The following is a 26,516-nucleotide window of genomic DNA, read 5'->3' as shown; positions in this document are numbered from 1 at the left end:
ATGAATGCTCACATATGATGGGATTGGTGCTTTCAAACCATCTGGCATTTAGCTGAGAGTAACGTGAGCTGGTATAAATTGATTTTGATTTACACAAAAGAAACTATTGCTTGGTTCAATGCAGCAGTTCCTGTCGTTACATTCTCCTACTTACAAAAGGTACTGGGATGTTCTTTCGAGACGAGCAAAACACTTGGCTCAATACAGTATTAATACCGCTTCATCCATTTGGGAGTTTGCGAACTCAAAATATTCTGCTTTGACGGGATATCCATCGATCGCTAGGTTATTATCGAAAATATCTATGACCTTTTTAAAATAGGGATTCTGGCCTTGTCTCCATCTACATCCACATTAATTATGATTACTGGCTTGATTATTCCTTGATACCGAATAATCTCGAATTCAGGCTGCTTGCACATCCTTTTAAAATCGATCCCATGAGAAAATGCGGCATATTCTTTTGGAAAACTGCTAACCATTACCTAAGAGTTTAGAAAAATGTGTAATACGGCGGATTGAACATTTTCGCATTTCTCACTCACACCGATCATGGAAATTTCTCTACTATCGCTACTAAATACACGCCTGGCTGATTCCGCTTCATGATTTGTTGTTCATGGTATATTTTTTCAATGTTACTTGTCACATAGTTTCTGTTGTGTAGGTCAGACCTGTTGTTCACCATTCAGCATAGTAGTGTTTGGGGACGCGTATTTTAAAACCATTAATTTTATCTCGTCTGCCTCAGCGTGTCTAAAACAGTCGTACCTAATCTAGGAAATAATCAATCGCACATATAATACACATACGCAATTTAGTTGCTGAGTCAGAAAGAAAAAATCATTTTCCGACGCTAGTCGGAACCTATCGCGATACGAAAAACATAGAATACGCTTGAGGTTATAACTTAACGGCTAAATACAATTACAACTTAGGGCTATAGCTCGAATCCTAGTTTGAACGTAGAGACTGGTGAATATTAACTGTAGCTACTAAAATCTAGCAGAAATGAACGCGTTTAACATCTACGTCACTGAGAGGAGAATCTTACATAAGCCGGGATTAAAAAACCGTGTAAAAATCAAACTCTTATTGATTCTGAATATGTTCCATTAATTGTTTGTTTCGTTTTCTTTTGCGTATGTGTGATTAGTTTTGGTTATTCTTAAACTCCAAACGTTGTGTCCAAACACTGGTTCCACTATTCTTAGTCCGCGGCGGCGGCTTTAACACTCTAGCAGATTTTCATGGATGATTATAAGGAAAATACGGGGTTAATTCACTGTCCTTTTTGCGCTTTGCTTTGATTTGTGGCGTAGTTATTTTGATTTTCGAAACTATATACTTCAACTTATGTCACATAGCAAAAGGATTTCTATGGGTTTCAAGCATTTCAAGGAGTAAGGTGATCAGTGGTTTCGAATAAAACTAGGCTTAACTCTAACTCAGGGAGATGACTCTGTCTTGGAGGTTAGTAACAAGTACTGTCGGGTTGTTTACATCCGACCAATCGGATGCTGTGATTATTACACCTTTTCTACATACATGTCACTGTTAATGTTTTCCACTTTCTAACTGTAAAAGTATTGTATATAGTTTTTTTTTCAATATATAATAATAGTTGTAATATTTTTGTTTAATATACTCAGCTTTTTTTCTCTGCCCATACTTCATTAAGTTTCCGTTTGTTGTTATGTTTCAAATTATAAGGTACTGATTTATACCCAGTGTAGCGATAACAATTAGTGGTATGGTTTGTGGATGTTTGTGTTCTTTTTGCGCGCATTCGCGAGTTATTATCATTTACCCTTCCCTACTACTAGAACTTCATATTTGTATTAACTAAGTCTCCGACGACCCTTTGCCGATTCGCAAAACGGGCAATCAAAATACAGTTAAAACACTACCGAGCAGCTGTTAATACCTAGGAGAAGTTATAGTTACTTTTCTTTTTTTTTCTGACAACTGCAACTAGTAAAAATTATGTAATGCTATTTAGGGCGTTCGCGATCAACGTATTGTTATATTTATGTTTTCATGAAGTGTTCCTTGGAAGACGCTCGAACGTGACGCAGGTATCCGGGAAAAAAGATCGAAATCTTCAAATGCTGTCACTGTTTGCCATTGGTCACCATTGTTGTATGAAATCAAAAGAAGCTAGGAAGGGGTTTTCAGAGAACACCAAAAAACATCTAATAACATCTGTCTAATCGAAAACCTGAATCACGTTCGAAAGCCGCGCCATCAATAGATCTCTCCAATCAACAAACAAAAAATATTTTTATAAATTCAAATTCCTTTCACCCGTCATATGAATGCTTTAAAATTAACACAAACTTTCAGTTAAGTGCCATATCGACGAAGTGCTGCACCCTCATGTTTTCTTTCCCGGTCAGTTGTTTGTTAATTCTAACAATAAATATACCGTTCAAAAGTTTTACTTTAGCTTAGTTACATTGTTTGTTTAGAATTAGATTTTGATTTTGATTTATTCCACATACTTTTTGTGCCTGACACGGGAAATGGTTGGGAGAAGTGAAAAAAAAATATTTACAAATAATATTATTAACCACAGAGATTAGTAACAAAAAAAAAAAGATAACATAGAAAACATATCGATTTGCCGATGTTTGGCGAATGTAGAGCAAAAGGCGAATAAATTATATAATACAAAAGTTGCAGAATATTCCAGCAAAAAAAATATAATGGATATAGAATTTAAGAAAGATGTAAACACAGAAAAGTACGTGCAGAATACACATTTTTGGAATTGATTTAGACTCTGAGAACGTTCTATACGTTGATTTTCCCTAATGTTTGTCAGAATAAAATACGTTTCATTCTGGGGTGTATAATATAGTTCGCTTGCGTTCTGCTGCGCTGTTCGCACACCCCCTGGACTAGATAAACTGGGAAGGTATAAGCCACTATAGGACTCGTTTCGCTCAGTGAGTATTTCCTCCCGAAATACACGCAACTTGGGAGGGGGTGGCGCGTTTTAATCTGCGGATATGTGGTTTGATTGTTACTGATGCTGCTGCTGCTGCTGCTGCTGTTCCACCATGGTTGGCTGTTTCTGGCCGTTGCTCCGTCGCAGATGAGACTTTTGCTGAGGTTGCTTCTGGTGGTGAGGCTGCTGCTCTCGGCTGGTGGCTATTGGCGGCTTCGCTGGAACCCATCGCTCGGCCGCCAAATTCCGACACTAGGAGTGCGTTTTGAGCAGTCGTTTCAAGCGGAACTCGTATACTCGCTGGCAGTACATCACCAACTCGGGCGAAACGATGGGCGGCGGCAAGCGGACGTTCTCCCGCCGCAGGGGAGGAACTATCGAGGGGTGCTCTTCTATGTTTTCTTCGAAACCTTTCAGCAGACGGCGGAACCTGGCGGAGAAAAAATGTGATTATTTTATGATTTTTTTCTCCATACAATTATTTTAGTAAAACATTTCCGGGAGGGCCGCTCATCAGACTGATCCGATTCCAGGAAAGAGCTGTACTCCGGGATTCTATTTTGCAGAATGCATCACACAACCACTATTTTGTTTATCTAGAGTTGAATGAACGAAGTATTGAGTATAATATAGCTGTATAGCTAATCTAGACGATCAGTAAGATTGCGATTGCGATGGGAACCGACTCAGTAAATGGCTCCGAGCTGCTTCTAACACGCTACCCTTTGTACAACGCTGCAATCTCGCCAGGTTCATCGGATTCGTAATCTACACGTTTCCATTACTTGTCTCACATGTATTTGTTTGCTAAATGATTCATTTTGAACTGGTGAAAGTAGTATAAGGATAGTGCGAATAACGTAGAGTTATATAGATATTCTAGTAATAGATTGTAACTCTAGGACAATAAATGAAAAAAATTCTTCCACATTCAATCGCCACTTTATTGACGTATCACGATTTTATAGCAGCGGTCGTAGTAGGTGTATCTGAAGTCTTTTGACAGCAAATTGTTTGGGAAACCTGTATCTTTCGGCGGTAAAACTTTCACCCTCATCTGTTTTATTTTGGAAAGTTTTGCAGGATGGAAGCGGAGAGAAAATTTGAGCGGAGAAAATTTGATTTTGGACACCCACATAAAAAAGCTGGTGTGGTCAGGTACTAAAATCGCGAGATCGCGCGAAGGTTATCGTAATTTATGTGTCTGCAAGCAACCAAACGGGACGCTGAAGCAATATCTGGTGGGCAAAAGATGCGCTCGAAAGTTGTACAACAAGGATTTGACAAAATACGAAGGATACATCCTGATACATTTCGAAATGTTTGTGAAGACGAATTTTGGACAGATCCAAGGTCTGATATTGTATAAGGCAACTCCCAGAGAAGGAATCTTCCGTTTGAAGTTCGTCCAAAATTTTTCCATCCTTCGCAGTTGGGGGATGTTGGTCGAATCAGTCGATCCGTCTCCGTCCACTGATCTCTTGGCATAATGGACCGCTACCAGTTTCGGGCTAAAGACCACATCACACTTGCGTGATTACTCTTTATGAAGGCGGCAACTTCCGGCAGGCACTTCGTACTGTATGTCACCACGTTCACTACAAGACTCGAAAGAAGAGCGGCTTGGACTTCTCACCGATCGTCAGCCAGATAAGGACCTTCTTCGAGAACTTGGTGTGGAATATATATTTGACGTCAATGCTTACATCCTTGGTGGTAAAGTACCCGGTCCCAGCTAAAAGCGTTGTACCATTCATTGAATTCTAGCTTCAAATAGGTTTCGTCATTCATTATGAGAACGACACAGCGCTTCGCCGGAAAGAACTTTTTCACCAGACGACATAAAATTGTTATCAATCACCATAGGACAGAATCGATGATCAAAGAACTACTTTCATAAATTTCCAGAATTTTTTTCGAAGAATCCGAAAAAATCGTGTTCGTGATAAGGAAATAACGAACCATAAATAATATTCTAGCTTTGGGAAACAATTCCTTCATCGATTAGCATAACTCATTTTGTCAAAGAGGCCACGAACCACGAACTAAATCTGATGTATAGGAAAAATGGGAGACCAGACATGGTTCATCCCACACTAACCTGCAATACTCGCTAAACGTCAGCACGTAGCATTTGTCTTCGATACACGCAACGCTGTTGTGGTCCTTATGGCGAGAGGCAAATACTTCATCCGGTCCATCCGTTGGCTGTCGTCCCTGTTCCGTATGTTCGGGTCGATAGTACCAGAGAAGAGACATCATCATTTCACCTAAAAATGAAAGAGAACAATTAGCACAAAAAACGAAAAAAAAATAACACTGAATCTACAAACCATCTTCAGGGTTCTCCCAAAGATGTGCCACCTTGGCGACATATGGGAGCTCAGCTCGCTTGCTGCCTGCCCGCAGTAGCACGCAGTCGCGAGGTTTGATAATATCCCCCTCCGAGTGTCGCATCGCGAAGTAACAGGTTCGTAGGACCGGTGGATCGTCGCTCTAAAAATAAAAACAAACAAAAACATTAAAATCCGCTTCTCTTCCCCCGTTCCGATCCCATTGCTCACGTTCAAAAACACCTTCCCCTGGAATGATGGTCCCTCCCACGTCCATCCATTGCTCCATCGAGGTACACTGTTACATTTTCTTGGCACTATTACTTCCTCCACTTCGGCCACCCTGGCTATTCGGTGCCGCTTCTTTGTGCTAAACTTCCTGGATTTGGACTTGGACCTCGAACGGGACGTTCGCTTGCATGACGCGGAACCTTTTTTGGCAAATCTCTTAGCTAGCATAACTTCCTCCTCGTCGTCGTCGTCTTCTTCATCGTCGTCTTCTACTATGGCATCTACTTTGTTCTCGCTGACAACCAAAGTCTCAGTCAGCTGCTGCGGCGTTCCTTGAGCAGCAATCGACAGGGGGTCATGCTCTGTCTCTTGTGATTCCGGTTCTCCGCGGGCGTTTTTGTTCTCGACCGCAATGTTGTTATTGTTGTTGTGTCGGGTTATCATCGTATTTGTATCGACGCTCATTACGTCGTCATCCACTAACATGGTTGCCGCATCATCGAAGTCCGTTTCTCGATCATCCGCCGGGGTTTCCGGTTCGAGTGTGCATGTTTCCATCTTTGGCAACGGATCTTCTCGTTGTTCTTCTCTCTCCTGCTCCAGATCGATTGGCTGCGACGTAACGATCACCAGCTTCTTGTTGCTGTTGAGCTTCAACTTTGCCCTCTCAGCTTTTTTGGTTCTTTTTTTCGATCCAGATCCGCCTTTGTCACTTCGTTCCTCCAATGAAGCCATTATACCATGCGATGGTGATGATTCTCTTGTCAAGAGTACAGGCGATGCAGTGCTTTGAAGTTTGCTTTTGCTCTTCCGCTTGTCGAAATCCGCATCCAGCAATGATTCGAGCTTCCTAGCCTTCTTGGATGATGTGTGGCGCTGATGGTGTTTGCTACCACCACAAGTTCTGTCTCTTTTACCTCGATTTTGCTCCGACTGGGATCGTCCCTCCTGCTGCTTCAACTTCTTGAGCAGACGTGAGTCGGACGAGAAAATTTCCGGCTCAGAAAAATATCCTTTGGCAACCATATCGATCGTCAGATCCACGTTCGACTGTGGTCGGGTTCGCTCTTCCGGCTCTTGCGCTCGACGTGACTCGCTCTGCTCCTGAACCTGTTCAAACAGATCATCCCGCGAATCATCCTGGATGGTGATGATTGTTTCGGTAAGACCGGCACTAAGTGGTTCTGATTCTGCCGGCTTGAGCGGCACTTCTGGATTTTTCGGTATGCAGGAGGGCCTCTTAAGGGCTCTCCGCATGCCCCTGGGGTTGTGGTTGATTTTAGAAAATTTCTTCAAATGACGCAGCTGTTCCGTTCCGAAAAGACGTCGCGTTCGTCTCAGCAACTTCCTTGGTTTCACTCGAATCAGTTTCCTCTTGTGCTTTGTACGTGCTCCCTGCTCATCAGGTTCCTCTTCTTCATCATCGCTGAGCACGGTGATGGTGTTATCATCGTTCAGATTTGTACGTTTGATTAAATTTTTGTAGCTGTTGGGTGGTGACTTTTTCGGCGTGGTTTTCTTACAGGCCACAAGCAACGGTCTCCGCTTGACCATGGACGCCGGAATATCAGGTAGAATACTATCGACTAATTGTACTTTCTCGTTACTAATACTACTGTTGTCATTACTAACACTATTGTTGTTGTTGATGTTGTGACCGCTACAGCAATCACTATCGGGGGTACCCTTGCCAGTCATTAAGTCAGCTTCCGCCGTCAGAATGGTGGATAGCAGGCTTTTATCGTCGAATTTCTGATGATCCGCGAAAACGACCCGACCCGGCTGCAGCTGCAGAAGTTCCGTCATCAGTCCTTCTTTCTTGATTAGGGCCTCATCGAAGAGCAGATCGGGCGTCATCGCCGGTCCGTTCTCCTCGAAGTCTTCTTTCTTGCAAGTCACCACCACCAGCTTGGGTTCTTGTTTGATCTCCGCTATCTCCTGCTTGACCAGGGTGGTCGTTCCCCCTAGCGGCGAGAGCAGCTTGGGAATGTTTTTGGACATAGACTTGGATTCGGTCTCGAGTGTTGGCGTGGAGGGTTCCTCTTTCACTTCGCTCAATAGCTTTTCGGAGGGAAGTTGGAGGTTATGGAGCGGATGCGTGGGTGGAGGAGCCGAGGGGCGATGAAGGTGGTGATAGTGATGATGGTGCAGGTGATAATCAGCGGCGAGCTGATGTGAGTCTCTACTTTCTGGCTTGACGATCGGCGCGATATTTGGTTCGGTTGTTGTGACTGTGGTTGTGGTGACTGCCGTTATACCGGCAGTAGTGACGCTCGGAGCGGTGTCTGTGGTTGGTGAACTGATTGCGGTTAATGCCGCTGGTGGAATTACGACAGGAGAGGAAGATGTCGTCAAGTCCGGTCGAGGCGTGATTGGCGAGTGAATGTCCAGCGGTGGAGGCGAGGATGACGTAGACGAACCAGAAGAGATAACGATTGGTTCGCTGATGCTGGTGTTGTTGTTCGTGGTGTAGCTATTCGCACTGCTGCCACTACTGTTGGCTACTGATGTGTGGACGACGGAGTTGGCTCCGGTCGTGGCGATATGATGGTGGTTTGGGGTTGTTACGGCTGTTACTGGGCCCTTACTGGCCTTGATACCAATAAGGGACCCAGCATTGACGTTTTTTGGACACGACTGCATCGGACAGGGACAGTTCGTCGTGTAGTGCGCATCTGGAAGGTAAAAGGTGAACAGTTTTGAATGATGGTGGATTGTTTCCTCTATGATGGGATGATCAATGTGGGAGAAACTCAGTGATCCCAACTTTGGTTCTTAGAGTCCATTGAAGCCTTTCATTGAATTCAAAAATACACATACACTGAATTGTCCATCAATCCATCGATCTTTTGTAATCAATCAAAATCGATCATTCAATCATTGATTAAATCATCAATTTATCGATTACCTCGGTACTCAGTCGTTGCGATGGATCATTGAGTATTTGGATAATAGAGCAATTCCATCTGGAATCAACCGAAAAACAGCAGATTTTGACGCGACCCTCTCCGATTTGTTTAGATCTTCTGCATATGGTGACAGCTACCCAAAATCACAATTTTGATTATCGTTGACCAATTTAATAACGACTGATTACTTAGAAGGGCGTGTGCTTAATTATTATTCTTAAAAAAGAATCAAAATTCAGACGTCATATTAAAATAAAATGTACGGCAAACTTGTTGGGAAATTATTGAACTATTCAGGAAAAATAACATTTTAAATACCGTAACACCACCTAACTCTGCGGACTTTCGTGTTCTTTAGACTAAATACACAAATCTGACATCACTGAAAATTGTTAAATTTTATGTTTCTGTTAGCATCGATGCTAAGACGGGACGAATTCTTACTTCTTCCCAATTAAACGAAAAAAGTATTGCAGATCCGGAATTTATCCGCAGTCAGTAAGTTTAAAGTATTTTGTATCTGAATGTTACTTATTCGAAGTGATTAAAATAAACTTTCAGAAAAAGAGGAGTTATAATGCGCAGAAATCAACTCTTAATGTTTATGTTCCTTACTCAGCGCAGGATGAAAAATGTGAATGTGAAAATTTTGAGAACCACTATATCGGGTTGGCATGAAATGGCTGTATAGATATGAGTTTTTAAAAAATTATGAAATTTCAATACTTTGCGAAATCGTATATGTGATTTGAAATTCGTAAAAGTGATTTGAAAAATGGAATCTATAGGCGATTTTATATGAAAAACCAGTCTTCAGAAAACAAATGCAGCGCTGCGTTTGAGTTTAATTTCCATCAGCGCGCGCTCAAAGAGAACTCGTATTCTATCTTGGTGCGAAGAGCACAAAATTCATAAGCATGACAGTGCAAAATGTACCCGGCGCCGAACTCAGGTACTAAACATTTCTTCTCACTTGTGTGATACGCTTCTTATTCTATACACACACACACACACACACACACATACACATGAAATTCTAGCGCCCGCTTTGTCTTCGTTCGTTCTAAGCAAAGCATAAAAACAACAGCGCGCTCAACGCTTGTGTGAAGAAAATACCTCAACAGAGAGAGCAATCCAGATTCAAGCGCTCTGTATAGAAATACGGCGCAAATTTCAGCGTAAAACTCAGCTTAAAACTGGGCGTAAGAACGGCCCTAGCAATCCAACATTTCATCTGTGTTTCGGAGCGTGCTCATTCGCCAGAGCGCATGTGTGCGCAAGGAGTGGGAGCTCAACTGGGTACAAAAATCTTGTTGCGCATTAACCGAGACTGTGAAAAATTATGCATTATGTTTTATCCTATCCTGTGGAGTCGAGAGGAACTCGGAGAAAGAAAGGAAACTCGAGAGAGGAAACTCGTCGAGAGGAAACCCGGGGCGGAAGTGTCTGATTGCACCCCGTCCCTCTTCGCTGTTTGTATATGAGGGGCTCAGAAGGAAAGGGATGTAAGTGACTTGATCGATTTCTCTTCATCAACTTTTCCTATAGTTAATAACTCAACTGCAAAAACGTTCCAATTTGAGTTTGCTATAGAATCCGATAGATGAGGTTCTTACCAATCTTCCACATTGTCAAATACAGCTGGGAATGTGTTTGCATCTAAGTTATGACCAAAAGAAAGAGTCGATGGAGAGAAATGGGTTATGTCACTTACACCCCTTTAATTTTAAGCCCCTCATATGATATATATGAGGGGCTCAGAATGCAAGGGGTGTAAGTGACTTGATCGATTTCTCTTCATCAACTTTTTATTTAGTTAATAACTCAACTGCAAAAACGTTCCAATTTAAATTTGCTATACAATCCGATAGATGAAGTTCTGACCTATCTTCCACATTGTCAAATACAGCTGGGAATGTATTTGCAGCTAAGTTATGACCAAAAGAGAGAGTCGATGTAGAGAAATCGATCAAATCACTTACACCCCGTTCATTCTAAGCCCCTCATATTATATTTGAGGGGCTCAGAATGCAAGGGGTGTAAGTGACTTGATCGATTTCTCTTCATCAACTTTTTATTTAGTTAATAACTCAACTTTAAAAACGTTCCAATTTAAGTTTGCTATAGAATCCGAAAGATGAGGTTCTGACCTATTTTCCACGTTGGTAAATACAGCTGGGAATGTATTTGCAGCTAAGTTATGACCCAAAGAGAGAGTCGATGTAGAGAAATCGATCAAATCACTTACACCCCTTTCATTCTAAGCCCCTTATTTGTTAATGTAGGGTTGTTTTTGCACCCATAAAATCGTGTACCCGGGGGCGGTCCACACCCCCTGCACCCCGCAGTCGGCGTCGTTGACTAGGGCTAACCGTTCTCGAGATATGATGAATTGTATATAATGAAAATCATGTTCGTGAAATTATAGAGAATCCATAGTGCCACTCTGCCCATGTTTGTATAGTTTGTATGTTTTGGCGTAAGCGTTCATTTTGTACAAAGTCGACTTTTTGATTGCAACGCATTCTACACAACGTGCTCAATATGTAAACAAACATTTTTTTGTTCGAAACATCAGAGTGATTTTAAAAAGCAACTTTCTCGAATGATCACAGTTTGAACGCATAACTGACGTAGTTCCATACTGCATGCATACATCGATCGAAAATTAACAATTAACAGTATTTTGTGCTATGATCTACATGTGTAGAACAAACATGCTTTTCATTATAGAGCGATTCCACTCCAGGTCGACCAGAAAACAGCAAAATTTTGACCCGACCCTCTCCATTTTTTTCAAATTTGGTACTTAGAATGGAAGCTACCTAAAATCACAATTTTGATTGTCATATGAACAATTTTAAATACGACTGATTTTTTGAAAAGGGCGTATCATTGATCTTGCTTCCAAAAAATCGTAACTCAAAATCCAGATGTCTGATTGAAATACGACAAAGTTGTTGGAAAATCAATTAAATATTTAAGAAAAATAACACTTTAAATACATTGCAGAAAAAATGAATGAGTAAGATGTTTTGGGATATATAAAAGTTTTTAATATTAAATTCAATTTTTGAGTATGTTTTTTAACAGTGTGTTTAAAATGTTATTTTTCCTAAATCTCATATTTTAATCCGAATTTTGAGATACGATTATTTGAAAGGAATTTGGATAAGCCCTTTTAAAAAATCAGTCGTAATTTAATTTGGTCATATGATAATGAAAATTGTGATTTTAGGTAGTTTCCATCATAAGTATCAAATTTTAAAAAAAGGAGAGGGTCGGGTTAGCAGCCGGCCGATTTGGCATGGAATTGCTCTACACCCACACTAAAGGGTGTGTCACATCAAATTGCATCACGGAAAAAACGCTGTAGAAATTTAATTTTTAGGAATTATATCTTCAGCTTTCGCTTATAATCAGATAAGAGTGTATAGATCACGTTGGCCATGCTTCACTGTCAATTTTTCGTAAATTTGGAAAAATGTCGTCGAACGAAAAAGAGCGTCGTGAATTAATCCTGTGCACTCATTTCGAGAATCCGGAGTTGTCACATCGGGACATCGGTAAGATGCTGGGAATCGTCCAATCCACGGTCAGCAGAGTACTAAAACGATACTTCGAGAACCTAACCATCGACCGGAAGGTGAAGAACGGCAAAAATGGATGCTCCGTCAGTGAAAAAGATCACAAGCGCGTAGTTAAGCAGTTTAGACGTGATCCGAGAAGTTCGGTCCGGGATGTCGCCAATAAGCTGAATTTGTCAAGTTCATTCGTCCAGCGGACCAAGCAGCGGGAGGGCCTGCGTACATACAAGGTTCAGAAGGCTCCTAACCGCGACGAAAGGCAAAACATGGTGGGGAAGACGCGAGCCCGGAAGCTGTACACCGAAATGCTGACGAAGCCGCATTGCCTGGTAATGGACGACGAAACCTACGTCAAAGCGGACTTTCGTCAGCTGCCGGGCCTGTTGTTCTTCTCCGCAGAGGACAAATTCAGCGTTCCGGAGGAGATTCGCAAGCTGAAACTATCCAAGTTTGCCAAAAAGTACATGGTGTGGCAAGCGATCTGCTCTTGCGGAAAGCGGAGCGTCCCCTTCGTGATCACCGGCACGGTAAACGGGCAGGTTTACCTTAAGGAGTGCCTTCAGAAGCGCTTACTACCACTATTGAAGCAGCACGAGGGCCCGACCATCTTCTGGACGGATCTCGCTTCGTGCCACTATTCAAAGGACGTGTTGGAGTGGTACGAAGCCAACGGGGTCACCTTCGTGCCAAAGGAAATGAACCCGCCCAACGCGCCGGAGCTTATATTGGGCGATTATGAAGCAGGCCCTCCGGAAGAACCCAAAAGTTGTCAAATCGGAGGCGGACTTCAAGACTTCAACCTTATGGACGGGGTAAAGAGGAAGGTGCGAGCATACGGGCTTGGGCTCAAAGTATGAATAAAAAGAAAATGCCAAAAGTTGTATAATAGTTTTTATTTTACTGTCTAAAATTTTCAAAAGGATCGGTCTACTGGGCGAATTTCTACAGCGTTTTTTCCGTGATGCAATTTGATGTGACACACCCTTTAGCGTTGAAAACATGTTTTTTTTCTGTGCTGAAGGGTGAAATGAACAAATCAAAGCACCTTTTTCAAAAGCTTCAAAATGTTTGTATGCTTGGGAGCAGATATCTTTTTCTCTCAGAATAAACGTCAGCTTGGGATTACACTAAAGAAAAGTCCAAACGATGTCAACGGGGATCGAACCAAGGTCGGCTGGAATACAAGGCTGTATTACACGATCACGCTATCCACATAGATAATATTACACCTCATTATAAAATGAAGGTAGAAAGTGTTTTCTAATAGTAAAAAGGGGAGCGTGAACGTGAATCTATATCCTTTTCGGTCTGGGCCGTGTATGTGGCAAAGTATGCGGGAAGCTTTAATGCGTGCCTATTTGTAATGTTTCGTTCGCTTATATTGCTCTTATATTGCTATAGCATATATATTTTACAAATGCTATAGCAGTATGGGAGACTAGCACATTTTATGATATTTTTAGGCTCATTTAATGTAATAAATCGGGATGCCAAGACATTTGCTAAAGAATAATTTTGGATGTATAGTGTCCTATTACTTAGCGTTTTCCGACAGATGAATATAAAAAATCATCGACTATTCTCTATTCACAGCGCCGCGAGGAACGTATAGAATAAATCATTCTGAAAATTTCTGCATTTGAAACATCAAGGCTATAATGAAAATAATCATAGACTCATAGAGCACCTCTTCCATACAGTTCATGAATTTTTCTTCTAAACATACTTGTTCTTATTCGACAACCACTGAAACAACCGACCAAGTCGTTTTGATTGTTATCGGAAATGTAAATGCTAATACTACAGACGAAGAATCCGTCAAGCGATGCGCATAATTGTTTATTGACGCGATTGTTTGCCCACATAAGTTGACGTTAGCATTTTCAAAATAGTACAAATATGTTTTAATTCACAAAATCGTCTAGGCCCTCTTTTTACCGACAATGTTCATTAACTGGACAGATTAGTATTTTGGAAACTTGCATGGTTATGCTTTTAGGCTCAAAAAACCACAAACATGCGTTTTCCCTACCCTAATGGTGTTGGTGATTACGTCACCTATGTAAACATGGGCTGTGCTAGACATTACGACTAAGGTTCCGACACTGAAATCCCAGAAGTTCCGGTAAATTTTTCAAAATGCATACCTCCATTTTGATGAGTCCGACACCGCACCACTACATGTCAAAATTTGTTGAACTAAAGGAGTTTTCTAATAAAAATATACAAAAAATAGAGTCTTTTTAGATACAAAAATTTCTATTATTGAATTTCATTTTGACTAATATTTTTCAACAATGTATTTGATACATTATTTTTCCTAAATAATTCAATGATTTTCGAACAACTTTTCCACACATAATATTGTTATTGGACAGCTGGATTTCGAGTTTTCAAAAAAAATTAAATGTTTCTGCATACGCCCTAATGAAAAATCAGTCGTAATTAAAATTGGTCATATGATAGTGAAAATTGTGGTTTTGGATAGTTGCAAGCATATGTACAAGGTTTAAAAGAAATCGGAGATGATCGTGTCAGTATCCGGCTGATTTGGCGTGGAGTTGCACAATAGGCTCTGTGCTTTTTGAACCGTTTGATTCAGGGCTCAATGATTTTTACCAAAATGAGAACAAAATAGAAATCATTTAGGATGCGTATAACTGAACAACAATGCGATGGGTTCAAACTACTTAATTTCGGGAACCGATTTCCACAACAAAACCTAAAATCTCTTTTCACATGCACTTAATCTTATCACTCTTTCACACACTTCCGAAAAAGGTCACTCTTGTTAACTTGCACACGAACAAACAGTGAGATGATCAAGGGGATGTTCATACATTTGCTTACCCATATACGGCGGAGGCTGTAGGTTACGGGAGTAACACTGACCACCAGGCCCCGGGCCGGGACTACCGTAGCCTGGGTATGGATACGGCGGCGGACCGGGATAGTGTTCCATGTGCTGCGGCGGTCCTTGTGGACCCGCTGGTACAAGCTGTGCGCCGGCCGGTGGCGGTACGGGGGCACTAGACGGCGGTGGAGGCTGCTCGTACAGATGGTCGGCCGGACCGGGATGGCCTGGGTAGTACCGTCGGCCCGGATAATACTGGGCAAATTTGGGATAGAAGTGCGCCGGTGGGTACGCATGCGTGTAGTACATTTCCGGCGGATACTGACTGTACGGAGGGGCCGCGTAGTAGTTGGACGCCAGGTGATGCGGTGGTGGACAGTGCATCTGTATCGGACGGGGGTACAGGTTAGGCGGACCGGACGGGCCGTATCGGTATGGCTGGGAGCGAGCTGTTAGATCGCCACCTAGAACGATAATGGGGGTGATGTTAATCCTTGGGACAACATGAATCATAATATAACTATTTTCCTTACCCGTCAGCAACACATCACTATCGGTACTGTCCGCTGTCGACGAGGACGGAGGCTGTATGAGCGATTGTACGGGGGAATCAGACTCCGGGGGATGTTTAGTGATGCTACTGCTGCTTGTACTGTGCTGTGATGTCGTACTGGGCGGACCTTGAGGTGGTTGTGGCAACAGATGGGGCGATATCAGTGGGCCAGCCGGTTGATAGTAGCCTGGAATGAGAATGAAAATTGTCCATATGTGAGTAACAGTCTCGGCTCTACAGGAACGTAATTTGATGCAAAGTACGTGCGAAGCAATTTGCCAGCCACTAACAGTATTATGCAGTTAAGTTTAAATGGTTTTTGGAAGAAGAATATTTGTACAAGTTTCGCTTTCCACTGTCTGCTCCTCTGTTTTGCACCATCTGTTGAGCAGTGATGTCTACATCGCCATCGGCACAGCCAGAGTCGAAGGAGGATAGTGGAACGCACCACAGGAGATCAGAGGGAGCACGACGGTAAACTGTTTCCAGGGCATTTAATAATTCAACTTTGCCCTCGGTTGAACTGCTTTTGGCACCCGGAGCTGGTAGAGTGCTCCGTAGATTTCCATTTAAGGGGGAACAAATGTTATCACAGTTTCTCCCACAGATTTCATTTACGCTTTAGCCGTTTATTGCACCCTCGACGAGAAGTGATTTATTAATTTCGAGCTACGGTCAGAAAAGAACTGCTTTTTGTGGATGTCAAGAGAGCATCGCAAATATTGAGATCGACCAACTGGAATTTTATTCTGAGCCAATTTCATCATTTTTATAGGGTTCAAGACACACTCTTATTAATGGATTAAAGTTACGAATAAATTACATTACTCGCTGCTACCCGGGTGACGCGGCTAGTCGAACCAGTTCATTGAAAAGTCATTAGGACTGCGTGTCAGGCAGTTTGAGCTGGTGTTCTCTTGGCACACTCGCTTCCGGCAGAATGTCAGAGTCCTCATCGCGTAGCTAATTATAATGTCTCGTTTTCGCGGATCGCCGATCGCGTGGAACGAACGTGTCTTCATTATCTCTCGGGGCGCCACAATTGTTGGCCTTACTGTTTCCATAGCGGGGATTGGCTGCTGAGAATCTGCAGAGCTAACGATCTTCCCATGTAGTAATTAGTAGTTTTTAATGTTGTATCCGGACCACCAGGTACTGCTGAGGTTAATTCTGACCGCTACCATTGAAGTCCGAAGGAATTTTCAAGCAAATTTTTAATTTTTTTCCAGAAATAATTGAACATGAGGAACTATCAACGCATGTATTCTGAAGTCATGCACGTCAGCTACAGAACATAGTATAGTTCGTTTGAATGAAGTGTAAACAACCAATATTTTTATTGCATCAAAAAGGTCGAATTTTGTACCGAAAAAAATCCCACTTGCGGGAAGTTTTAATGCATTTTTTTAAAGAAAAGAGTAGCTGATAGTCGTGGTTCTCTTTTGGAAGCTTACAAATAATATGCTTCATCAGTTAGCATGTGGGATAAGTGGAGTAAACGATTCTGAAGCAATGATGTTGATTTTCATGATAAAAAACATGGAATGCTACTGGGTTGCCACATATACAGAATATTATGTACTTTACAGATCTTTCGCCAAATTTCAAATACAGAATATATACAGAATTACAGATTTTCAGCAAAGATACAGAATTCACAGATTTTTTTTTAAGTTTTCATTTTCAATATTAAATTTATTACAGTGCATTTTTTATCTACCGTCTTACTAATAAACTTTGTTTCGTTTTCGTTGAGTCATTAAGATACCTTGATTTATGAAATTGATGAAAAATGTTGTCTGATTATTTCTGAAGAAGAAAAATGCAGCTAGAAAGCTGACCTTCAAAAATCAATTCGTCGGGACTTCTGTATTGAACTCGTAAAACAGATTTCCAATCGATTTGATTTTAGCGATCCGCTTATCAAAACTGTGACCTTGAAAAACCCTCAAGCTTTCGTCACGTACGTTTCGTACCAAACCTTGCCGATTTGATGCGACGAATTCCCCAATTCGTAATAGACTAGGCTTGGATAACGAATTCAGGCTACTCAAGACGAATCTTATGGGGCAAAAATTGAATGGCTCAGATATAACTGGGTCCTAGCTGTTGTTTTGTATCTATTTCTAAGGTCGTTTTAAGACACTTTTCGATAATTCCACACTCATCAGTGTGTGTTGAGGGAATATTTTGGCTTTATTTTTTACAATGCCAAAAAAAACAAAATCTAGAAATCGGTTCGCTCCCACAATGATGGACTTTATTTTAATAACGAAGAACTATTCACCGGCTCAAATAGGAGCGTCAAGGAGGAAATTAACGGAAAATTTGAAGGTTAAGTTCAACAAAATTATGTATAAACATAATACTATTTAGAGGATAATGAGAAAACGTTTTTATGATTTATTTTGTTGTATTGATACGACTTTAACAACCTATAAATAAGAAAAATAATTCAAAATAAATATTTATTTTAATTTTTTCCATTAGTTTTTTTTGATACAAATTTTTTTGCTAAAAATACAGATATACAGATTTTTTTTAGAAAATTCTACAGAATTAAATGTGGAAATCCTGCTACCTAGCTGCCTAGATTTAGTTTGATTGTATTTTTTATGATTATAAACAAAGAATTTGTAACCCATCTCTACATGAGAATCATTAAGTAATGATTGTAGTTTTTATTCCGACGTTAAGTCTTGACGAACGTAAAATTTCACGTAGACATTATGCAAAAATAATGAGGGGTTGTCGCAAAACACGATCGCAATTTAGACGTAGGATCACGATTATTTTAATAAATTCATCTCTTCACGACGTTATTATTTTCGATTTTTTTCGCCGATTTTGCGAGCGCGAGTTTGACCCCAATTTTGGTCAGTAGAACAGCCAAATCGATGATGGTGTCTCTTCGGTCATTTTGTCCTAAACCATTATATCATCATGCGATAGATTGAGCGATTGGTCAGAACAGTGTGTACAGCTTCAAACGGTAATTTTCCAGAGCGCCTGTTGGTCATGGACAAATCGAGGCACGCTGTTGTGGTTGACTGAAACTGGGTAGCCTGTTCTATATTTTCTTCTTGCAGATGACACTCGGTATACTTTTTCACTTTCTTGATGACATTCGTACATCCAGTAATTCTGTCCTGGATGGCTATCACGTCGGCTTCAACTTCTGAAGGGAGTTCAGCACGCGTGGGACACAGTTTAGAGGATTTGGCAGTTTTGCTTATAAGCTGAAGTCTTCTCCTCCACTATCTGTAGATTACAGTTGATCTAATACTCAGTTGTCCCAAGTGCATAGGTACATAGGCGATTATATGTTTGTTCCACCGCCACCATTATTCCACCTTTCTAATAAACAAAACATTGAAACCGCTCAATGGTAACCAATATTAACCTACATTTGAAGTTGCGAATAAAATCGTGCTACAGTTCAATTCACAGAACGACCCACCTCCAAAGTGATATTAACCACTCACTAGCAGAAGCAAGACTGGTTAATATACTTGGCTTGTTTGCAGTGGCGTAGCGTGACCGGGTGATACCCTAATCCTAATTATCTAAATAAGAAACGTATTTATTATAATATAAGATAGGACGAAAAAGAAATCACAAAGTCTTGACGCGTTGGTTGACCGCAATTTTTAATTAATTTCAATTCTGATAAGCCTCTCCACAAAACGTACACGGTTAGAAACAGCTTTAAATTCACTGTAAGATTTGGAATCGATTCTTGGAAGTCTCACTTCATGATTCAACAAATTCAATGCAATCTCATTGATGACATCATTAGAATTAAGTTCAGCGGCCTTCAAATGTCTACGGAGTCTTGATGTCTCTAGCAAAAACTGCCTTTCCGAAACTTCGTAGTTGCCAGTTTGTCAAATCGACTTTTTCAGTTTGATGTCAGGTACTCATAATATGTGTCTAGCTTGAATTGTTTCAAAAATTTCGGCTTCTTTTTTAGATGATTTTTACCGTTCTTATAATTCGCGATGATAACGACCGATGCACTCCAACATTACCTTTTCCACCGTTGCACCGGATTCGGAAGTTCTTTCGCCTGATTTGCTTATCTTATGAGAAATCCTTTTAGTAGCAAATTTTTAATCGTTTAATTTTATTAAAACCTTCCTCATGGCCGATTCGACTAGACTTTCAACAGCGAAAAAAATACCAGTGCATTGAGTCTGATCAAAACGTTACCTCGAGATGGTCCTTTACTTTGCAAATATTCTACGCTAGATCTACTTCATGTAATACAGCGCATCAGAAGTACAGATAACACAGAAGTATTAGATCATAAAATTCTGGTACGAGGGACCGTGCAGCGATCAGTTGAAACTGCGAAAAACCAGCAAAACAGATTAAACAGTTCTAAAAATGTCACACTGTAGAGTCTCAGCGAAATCATGTTATCCTCATAAGCCCAAAGAGTTGTGTACAAACCCTGTGGATACGACTTTTTGTTTTTGCTCCCTCAACAAAACCTGAACTCCTTCATTTGATCATGACATGGTTGAATAGCTTGCGAACGGGACTTCATGAATACTAAACCCTGACCTTCAAGTTGGTGAAAGATGTCGTTTTTCAAATCAACATCTTGTCCCACCCAAAACGAAAAAACTAGGAGTGGGTTATATCTGTGAAATAAACGCAAGATTAACGTAGGACTACCATTGGATCAGTAATAATTTTTTAATGTTGCGTCTAAGTCCATTCTCAATAAATGGATGAATGGATATTTTGTTTTCCTTTGGAATTGTTCAAATTCAAATACATACGAAATAATATTCTTTCCCTTGAGATCTCTTTTTGACGTCCGACACTCAAATCCTCAGAACAACCTTATTCAATCCTCCCTACATTCGAAATATCTTTCCCGTGATATGAAAAATCATCTCGGTAACACCTCGATAACTGCCCAAATGTGTGTGTACGAGAGTTGCCAACTCTTTTTTGATTATGGCAAATAATATTGGTATTTGGCAACACGATCAGCATTCACAATCATCGATGATGACAGAGGTAGAACTACCGTGTAAATGTATTGGTAGCAAAAAGGAATTCAAACAACAATATTGTACAATTGTCAGTGGAGCAGAGAATAACTCAAAAAAAAGGGGCATAGAAATTCAAATTCATTTATTCAAAAGTATTGTTAGTGTAAATTGTAGTTAGATTAGTCTCGTGTTCAATTATTACGTGGATTGGCCCTGTATTTCTTCGAAGTGTTGGCCTGCTGGATCGACGAAGGTATTCATCGAAGGAAACCCGCCAGGAACCGGAAACCCAGGAAGTCGTGGTTCAGTATCCCAACATTTTTTGGTCCTTCGAACCGGATCGGCCGGTCATCATCAAAAGTCATCAAGATTTGGAGATTTGTGCATTCAATGGGCGTATTGTTTGCCATCGGAAAGGAATTTCAACCCATTATCCGGAAGTATAGAGGCCATAAGGAATCAACTTCATCGCGTTTCAACGCTGGGCAAGTTTGCTGTACTTTTTTCAAAGGTAAATTTTAAGTGCAGTATATGTCCAGCCGAATCGAAACGCAATATACTTACACCACATTTCGACTTTCATCTATTGTTCTGCGGCGAACGAGGATAATCATCAGCGGACCCACAACCGTCGACGCATAGTGTTCGACCACCCAACTGGCGGACACAATCATCCGAGCGAATCGGCGGACGAATTCAACCAGCGCACCACACTACCGAGCGTTGGAAATAGAAGAGGCCTACAAAAATAGTTGTCCAGGTTAGTGAACAGATGGTGTATGTCCTAAGAAGCTAGGACGATCAGAAAATACACATTGAAATTGAATTCCTCTTCGAATTATTCATCACGTAATCCCTGTGACACTCTGGTTGAGCATTGGAGCGATATTTTTCTCGCTTGCAATTTGACGGTGAATCAATTGTACGAATCATCAAATATTTTGTGAAGGTCAGTGCTGCAGTATATGCCCAGCCGTGGCCAGGTTATTTTGCATACTACATATATTTTCCCTTCGAACACCCATTGATCAATCACATCATCAATTTATGCTGAGCGTTGGACTGGTTCGCAACAACATTTGATCATATATTTTGGATTGCACTGACGCGCCACAACCTGTTTTGTCAGGTAAACAACATAGTATATGCCTAGCGAAGCTAGGTCTTACTGCACTTACTACACCTGAATCCCAATTTCCGTTACGTCATCATGCCGAACATATCTGCTACCATAAAATCAGCTTCGTTGAAGCGCCTCATAGTCTCTATGAAGGATGCTCAATCAAGTCTTAACGACATCTGGAGATTTGTGGAAGGTTCCAAGAACGTCGAGACTGATATCTGCCAACTGGAAGTACGTTTGGAGAAACTAGATATTGCGTGGGAGAAGTTCTCAGAAACTTTAATCGACATCAAATGTCACGATGATTTCGATGACGAGGAAGATTTTTATGAAAAAGAGCGAGTTGAATTCAGTGATCGTTATTATCAGGTCAAATCATTTCTATTGAGTAAAGTTAGAGAGAGACAGGAACAGTCATCATCAACACAATCCATTCCAGCTAATGTTACCATGCAACATGGAACATTAGAACATGTCCGCTTACCACAGATCAGATTGCAATCATTCGATGGCAACATCGATCAATGGTTGAGTTTTCGAGATTTATACACCTCACTCATACACTGCAAAACTGACCTGCCAGATGTGGAGAAATTCCACTATCTGAAGGGGTGTTTACAAGGGGAGCCGAAGGCTCTCATTGATCCACTACCGCTCACGGGAGCAAATTATGAAATCGCCTGGGATATGTTGCTTCATAGATACAACAACAGCAAGCTGTTAAAGAAACGTCAAATTCAATCACTTTTCCAACTACCCACAAACACTAAAGAATCTGCCAAGGAATTGCATACACTCTTAGACACATTCGATCGAGCTGTCAAAACCCTGGATCAAATTGTGAAACCAGAGGACTACCGTGATCTGCTGTTAGTAAATATTTTAACAACACGGCTAGACCCTATTACACGACGCGGCTGGGAAGAACTTTCGGCAAACAAGGAGCAGGAGACTTTGAAAGATCTCACTGATTTTCTACAACGCAGAGTGCAAATGTTGGACTCACTACCTTCACGGATCGATGATCATAAAAACAACATTTCTTTCCACCCACAACAAAAACATAAACAAACTTTATTCAAAACTAGTCACTATGGAACACAATCAACAAGCACTAATTGCCCTGTTTGTAAGGAAAAGCACTTTCTTTTCCAGTGTAATGCATTCCTCAGGAAAACTGTCCCAGAAAAAGATGCAATTCTAAAAACACACTATCTCTGTAGAAACTGCTTCAGAGCAGGTCATCACGCGAAAGTATGCCAGTCGAAAAACTCCTGCCGAAATTGCGGCGGTCGGCATCACACTCTGGTCTGCTTCAGGAACGAAAACAGGAACTCCCGCGCTGTATCCTCCGCTGCATCCTTGGAATCTGCTCCAATTCCGTCGACATCTGAAGTGGCGAACATAGCAGCCACTGATGTTTTGGTTTCCAGTGCTGCTCACTGTTTTTCATCGCAGGTTCTATTGGCTACGGCTGTTGTCATAGTTGTTGATAAACACGGCAATCGGTACCCAGTTCGGGCTTTGTTAGACTCGGGATCGGAAAGCAATTTTATTTCCGAACGAATCAGTCAGAAGCTCAAGGTGGATAGACATAAGGCAGACGTGTCTGTTGTGGGCATTGCAGAATCCACCTCCAACGTTAAACAAACAATAGATGCTACGGTAAAATCACGGGTGACGGAATTTTCACTCACAACAAATTTCCTGGTATTAGCGAAGGTGACTGTAAATCTACCAACGGCAAATATTAACACTAAGGGATGGAATATACCAGAGGGAATACAATTAGCTGATCCTTCGTTTTGCCTATCTCAAGCTGTGGATATGATTCTGGGAGTAGAATCATTTTTCGGGTTTTTCGAATCTGGACGAAAATTATCGTTAGGAGAAGGATTACCGGTTTTGGTGGAGTCTGTTTTTGGATGGATTATTTCTGGTGGAGTACCCCGTAGAGGGCGTTCGGTTCAAGTCAATTGCAATACTTCTGCATTAGAGGAACTCAACAATTCAATTGCTCGGTTTTGGTCATGTGAGGAAATCGAAACAGCGGTTAATTATTCACCGGAGGAAGCACGTTGCGAAGCATTATTCGTACAATCTATTCGGCGAGGAGAAGATGGACGGTATTCTGTTTCTCTACCCAAAAACGAAGTTGCCATGGTTAAACTTGGGAACTCAAAAGATATTGCACTTCGTCGTTTGCATGGAACAGAGAGACGATTAGCTAGGGATAATAATCTAAGGGAACATTATGTGGAATTCATGCAAGAATATTTACGTCTGGGGCACATGAAGAAGATCGAAGACATGATTCAAGGTTCGGTTAAGCGGTGCTTTTTACCGCATCATCCAGTGGTCAAGGAGGATAGTACCACTACTAAGGTTCGGGTGGTCTTTGATGCTTCGTGTCCCACTTCTTCAGGAATATCTTTAAACGATACACTTCTATCGGGACCGGTAATTCAGGAGGATTTACGGTCAATTATTCTTCGTTCCCGAACAAAACAAATTATGTTGGTGGCCGATGTTGAAAAAATGTTTCGGCAAATCTATATCGTACCGGAAGAAAGACCATTACAGTCAATACTTTGGCGATTTTCGGAATCAGAGGAGATAGGAATCTACGAGCTGAGTACGATTACATACGGAACCAAACCCGCTCCGTTCCTGGCAACGAGAACTCTTAAACAATTGTCATTGGATGAGGGAGGTAATTTTCCACTCGCAGCAAGGGCTGTGTGTGAAGACACATATATGGACGATGTTATAACGGGAGCGGAACATCTTGATGATGCGGTCAATTTAAGAATTCAATTGGAGAAAATGATGATGAAAGGTGGTTTCAAGTTGAGGAAATGGGCGTCGAATAATTCAAAGGTTCTTGAAGGGATTCCCGAGGATAATTTGGCAATACGAGTGACCGAGGAAGTTGACCTCGATCCCGATCCAGCTGTAAAGACACTTGGGCTAATTTGGATGCCTAATTCAGATACACTGAAATTGAAAATCAATATTCCCACTATGAGCGACAACGTAACTCTAACGAAACGTCGAGTTTTATCAATCATTGCTACATTATTCGACCCACTGGGACTTGTTGGGGCAACTATAACAACGGCTAAGATATTCATGCAGCTGTTATGGACTATAGAAGATGAAACGGGACAGATAATTGGATGGGACCAACCATTGTCTTCGACGGTGGGTGAGCTTTGGCGAAATTTTCAAAATCAGCTACCTTTATTAAACCACATTCGGATTGAACGCTGTGTGATTATTCCAAGAGCGATTCGTATGGAAATTCACTGTTTTTCCGACGCGTCAGAAAGAGCTTATGGTGGATGTTTGTATCTTCGTAGTCTGGATGCAACAGGAAATGTTATGGTTCGTTTGTTAACTTCAAAATCCCGAGTGGCACCCCTCAAATGTCAAACTATTCCTCGTTTGGAGCTTTGTGGAGCGCTTTTAGTGTCTCAATTATTCAAAAGGGTGAAAGAATCTATAAAGATGAATATCGACGCTTACTTCTGGACAGATTCTACATGCGTTATGCGCTGGATTAAGGCATCACCTACTTGTTGGACCACTTTTGTAGCGAACAGAGTGTCCAAAATCCAAACAATCACGAACGGATACACCTGGAGGCATGTTCCGGGCATTCACAATCCGGCAGATCTTATCTCGAGAGGAGTATTTCCAGAAGATATCGTAAATAATAAATTTTGGTGGAATGGTCCAGGCTGGCTTGAGCTGGAACAGAGCAAATGGCCAGCTTCTAATGAAGAAATTCCTGAAAGTGCTGACATAGAAAAACGGCGAACGGTTGTTGCAAATCCGGTATCACCGGCAACGGAATTCAACGAATGGTTCATTTCAAAGTTTTCGTCGTATTCTGATCTTTTGAGAAAGACGGCTATTTGGCTGCGGTTGATGAATCTTCTAAACCGAGAAAACCGAATCACTGGTTTTATATCCACCATAGAATTGGAACGGGCGGAATTTATTTGGATCCGACGAGTTCAGCAGGAAGTTTTCCCAGAGGAATTGAAGGCCTTGGCTAAGGGCGATGCAGTTCCAAGACGGTCGCCATTGAGATGGTTTAATCCATATATTTCTGCGGACAATATTTTGAAGGTGGGAGGCCGATTGAGGCATTCGAATGAAGCGGAGGATACTAAACATCCCTCAGTATTACCAGCTCGGCATACACTAACCCGTTTATTATTGAAGCAATATCACGAGCGTTTACTCCATGCTGGACCTCAGCTAATGATGAGTGCAGTTAGACTCAGATATTGGCCACTTGGCGGAAGAAATGTAGCTAGAGAGATTGTCCACAAATGCGTGAAATGCTTTCGTTCCAAACCCACACTAGCACAGCAGTTCATGGGTGAATTACCAGCTGCAAGAGTTAGAGTATCTCGTCCATTCTTGCATTCAGGAGTAGACTACTTTGGACCAGTCTACATACGTCCCGGTCCCCGACGCCAATCTCATAAGGCATACGTGGCTGTGTTTATTTGTCTCTGTACAAAGGCAGTCCACCTGGAATTAGTTTCGGACTTATCAACGGATCGTTTCATACAAGCGTTGCGTCGATTTGTTGCTCGTCGTGGAAAATGTAGTAGTTTGTACTCCGATAACGGCACGAATTTTGTTGGGGCTCGTAATAAATTAAAGGAATTATTGATTATGCTGAAGGATCAACAACACAGAGAGCAGGTGTCCAAAGTGTGTGCCGATGAAGGTATGCGGTGGCATTTCAATCCCCCCAGTGCTCCCCATTTTGGAGGTTTATGGGAAGCAGCAGTGCGATCAGCGAAACACCATCTATTAAGGGTTATTGGAGAGAATCCTGTATCATTAGAGGACATGAATACCCTTCTCATTCAGGTTGAAGCATGCCTGAACTCAAGACCCCTCACCCCGCTTTCCGATGATCCAAATGATTTGGAGCCGTT

At 41.4% G+C, this 26,516-nt stretch overlaps 1 protein-coding gene across 1 annotated transcript in view; it reads right to left on the bottom strand.

Annotated features, from left to right (window-relative positions):
- Positions 1-596: 596 nt before the first annotated feature.
- The window catches only part of LOC129774850 (protein piccolo-like), a 367,866-nt gene continuing 341,946 nt past the window's right edge, over positions 597-26,516 (bottom strand). Inside the window, exons 8-13 of the mRNA XM_055778866.1 lie at positions 15,401-15,607; positions 14,864-15,331; positions 5,518-8,192; positions 5,287-5,449; positions 5,055-5,223; positions 597-3,383 (exon numbers count right to left, since the gene is read on the bottom strand). Coding sequence (XP_055634841.1) covers positions 3,206-3,383; positions 5,055-5,223; positions 5,287-5,449; positions 5,518-8,192; positions 14,864-15,331; positions 15,401-15,607 — 3,860 coding nt within the window. The 3' untranslated portion in view covers positions 597-3,205. The remainder of the gene's footprint in view (positions 3,384-5,054; positions 5,224-5,286; positions 5,450-5,517; positions 8,193-14,863; positions 15,332-15,400; positions 15,608-26,516) is intronic.

This window comes from Toxorhynchites rutilus, chromosome 3 (genome assembly GCF_029784135.1).
Source record: "Toxorhynchites rutilus septentrionalis strain SRP chromosome 3, ASM2978413v1, whole genome shotgun sequence".
NCBI lineage: Eukaryota > Metazoa > Arthropoda > Insecta > Diptera > Culicidae > Toxorhynchites > Toxorhynchites rutilus.
The sequence above is the reverse complement of the archived record's forward strand: the minus strand, read 5'-3'. Positions and strand labels throughout refer to the sequence as shown.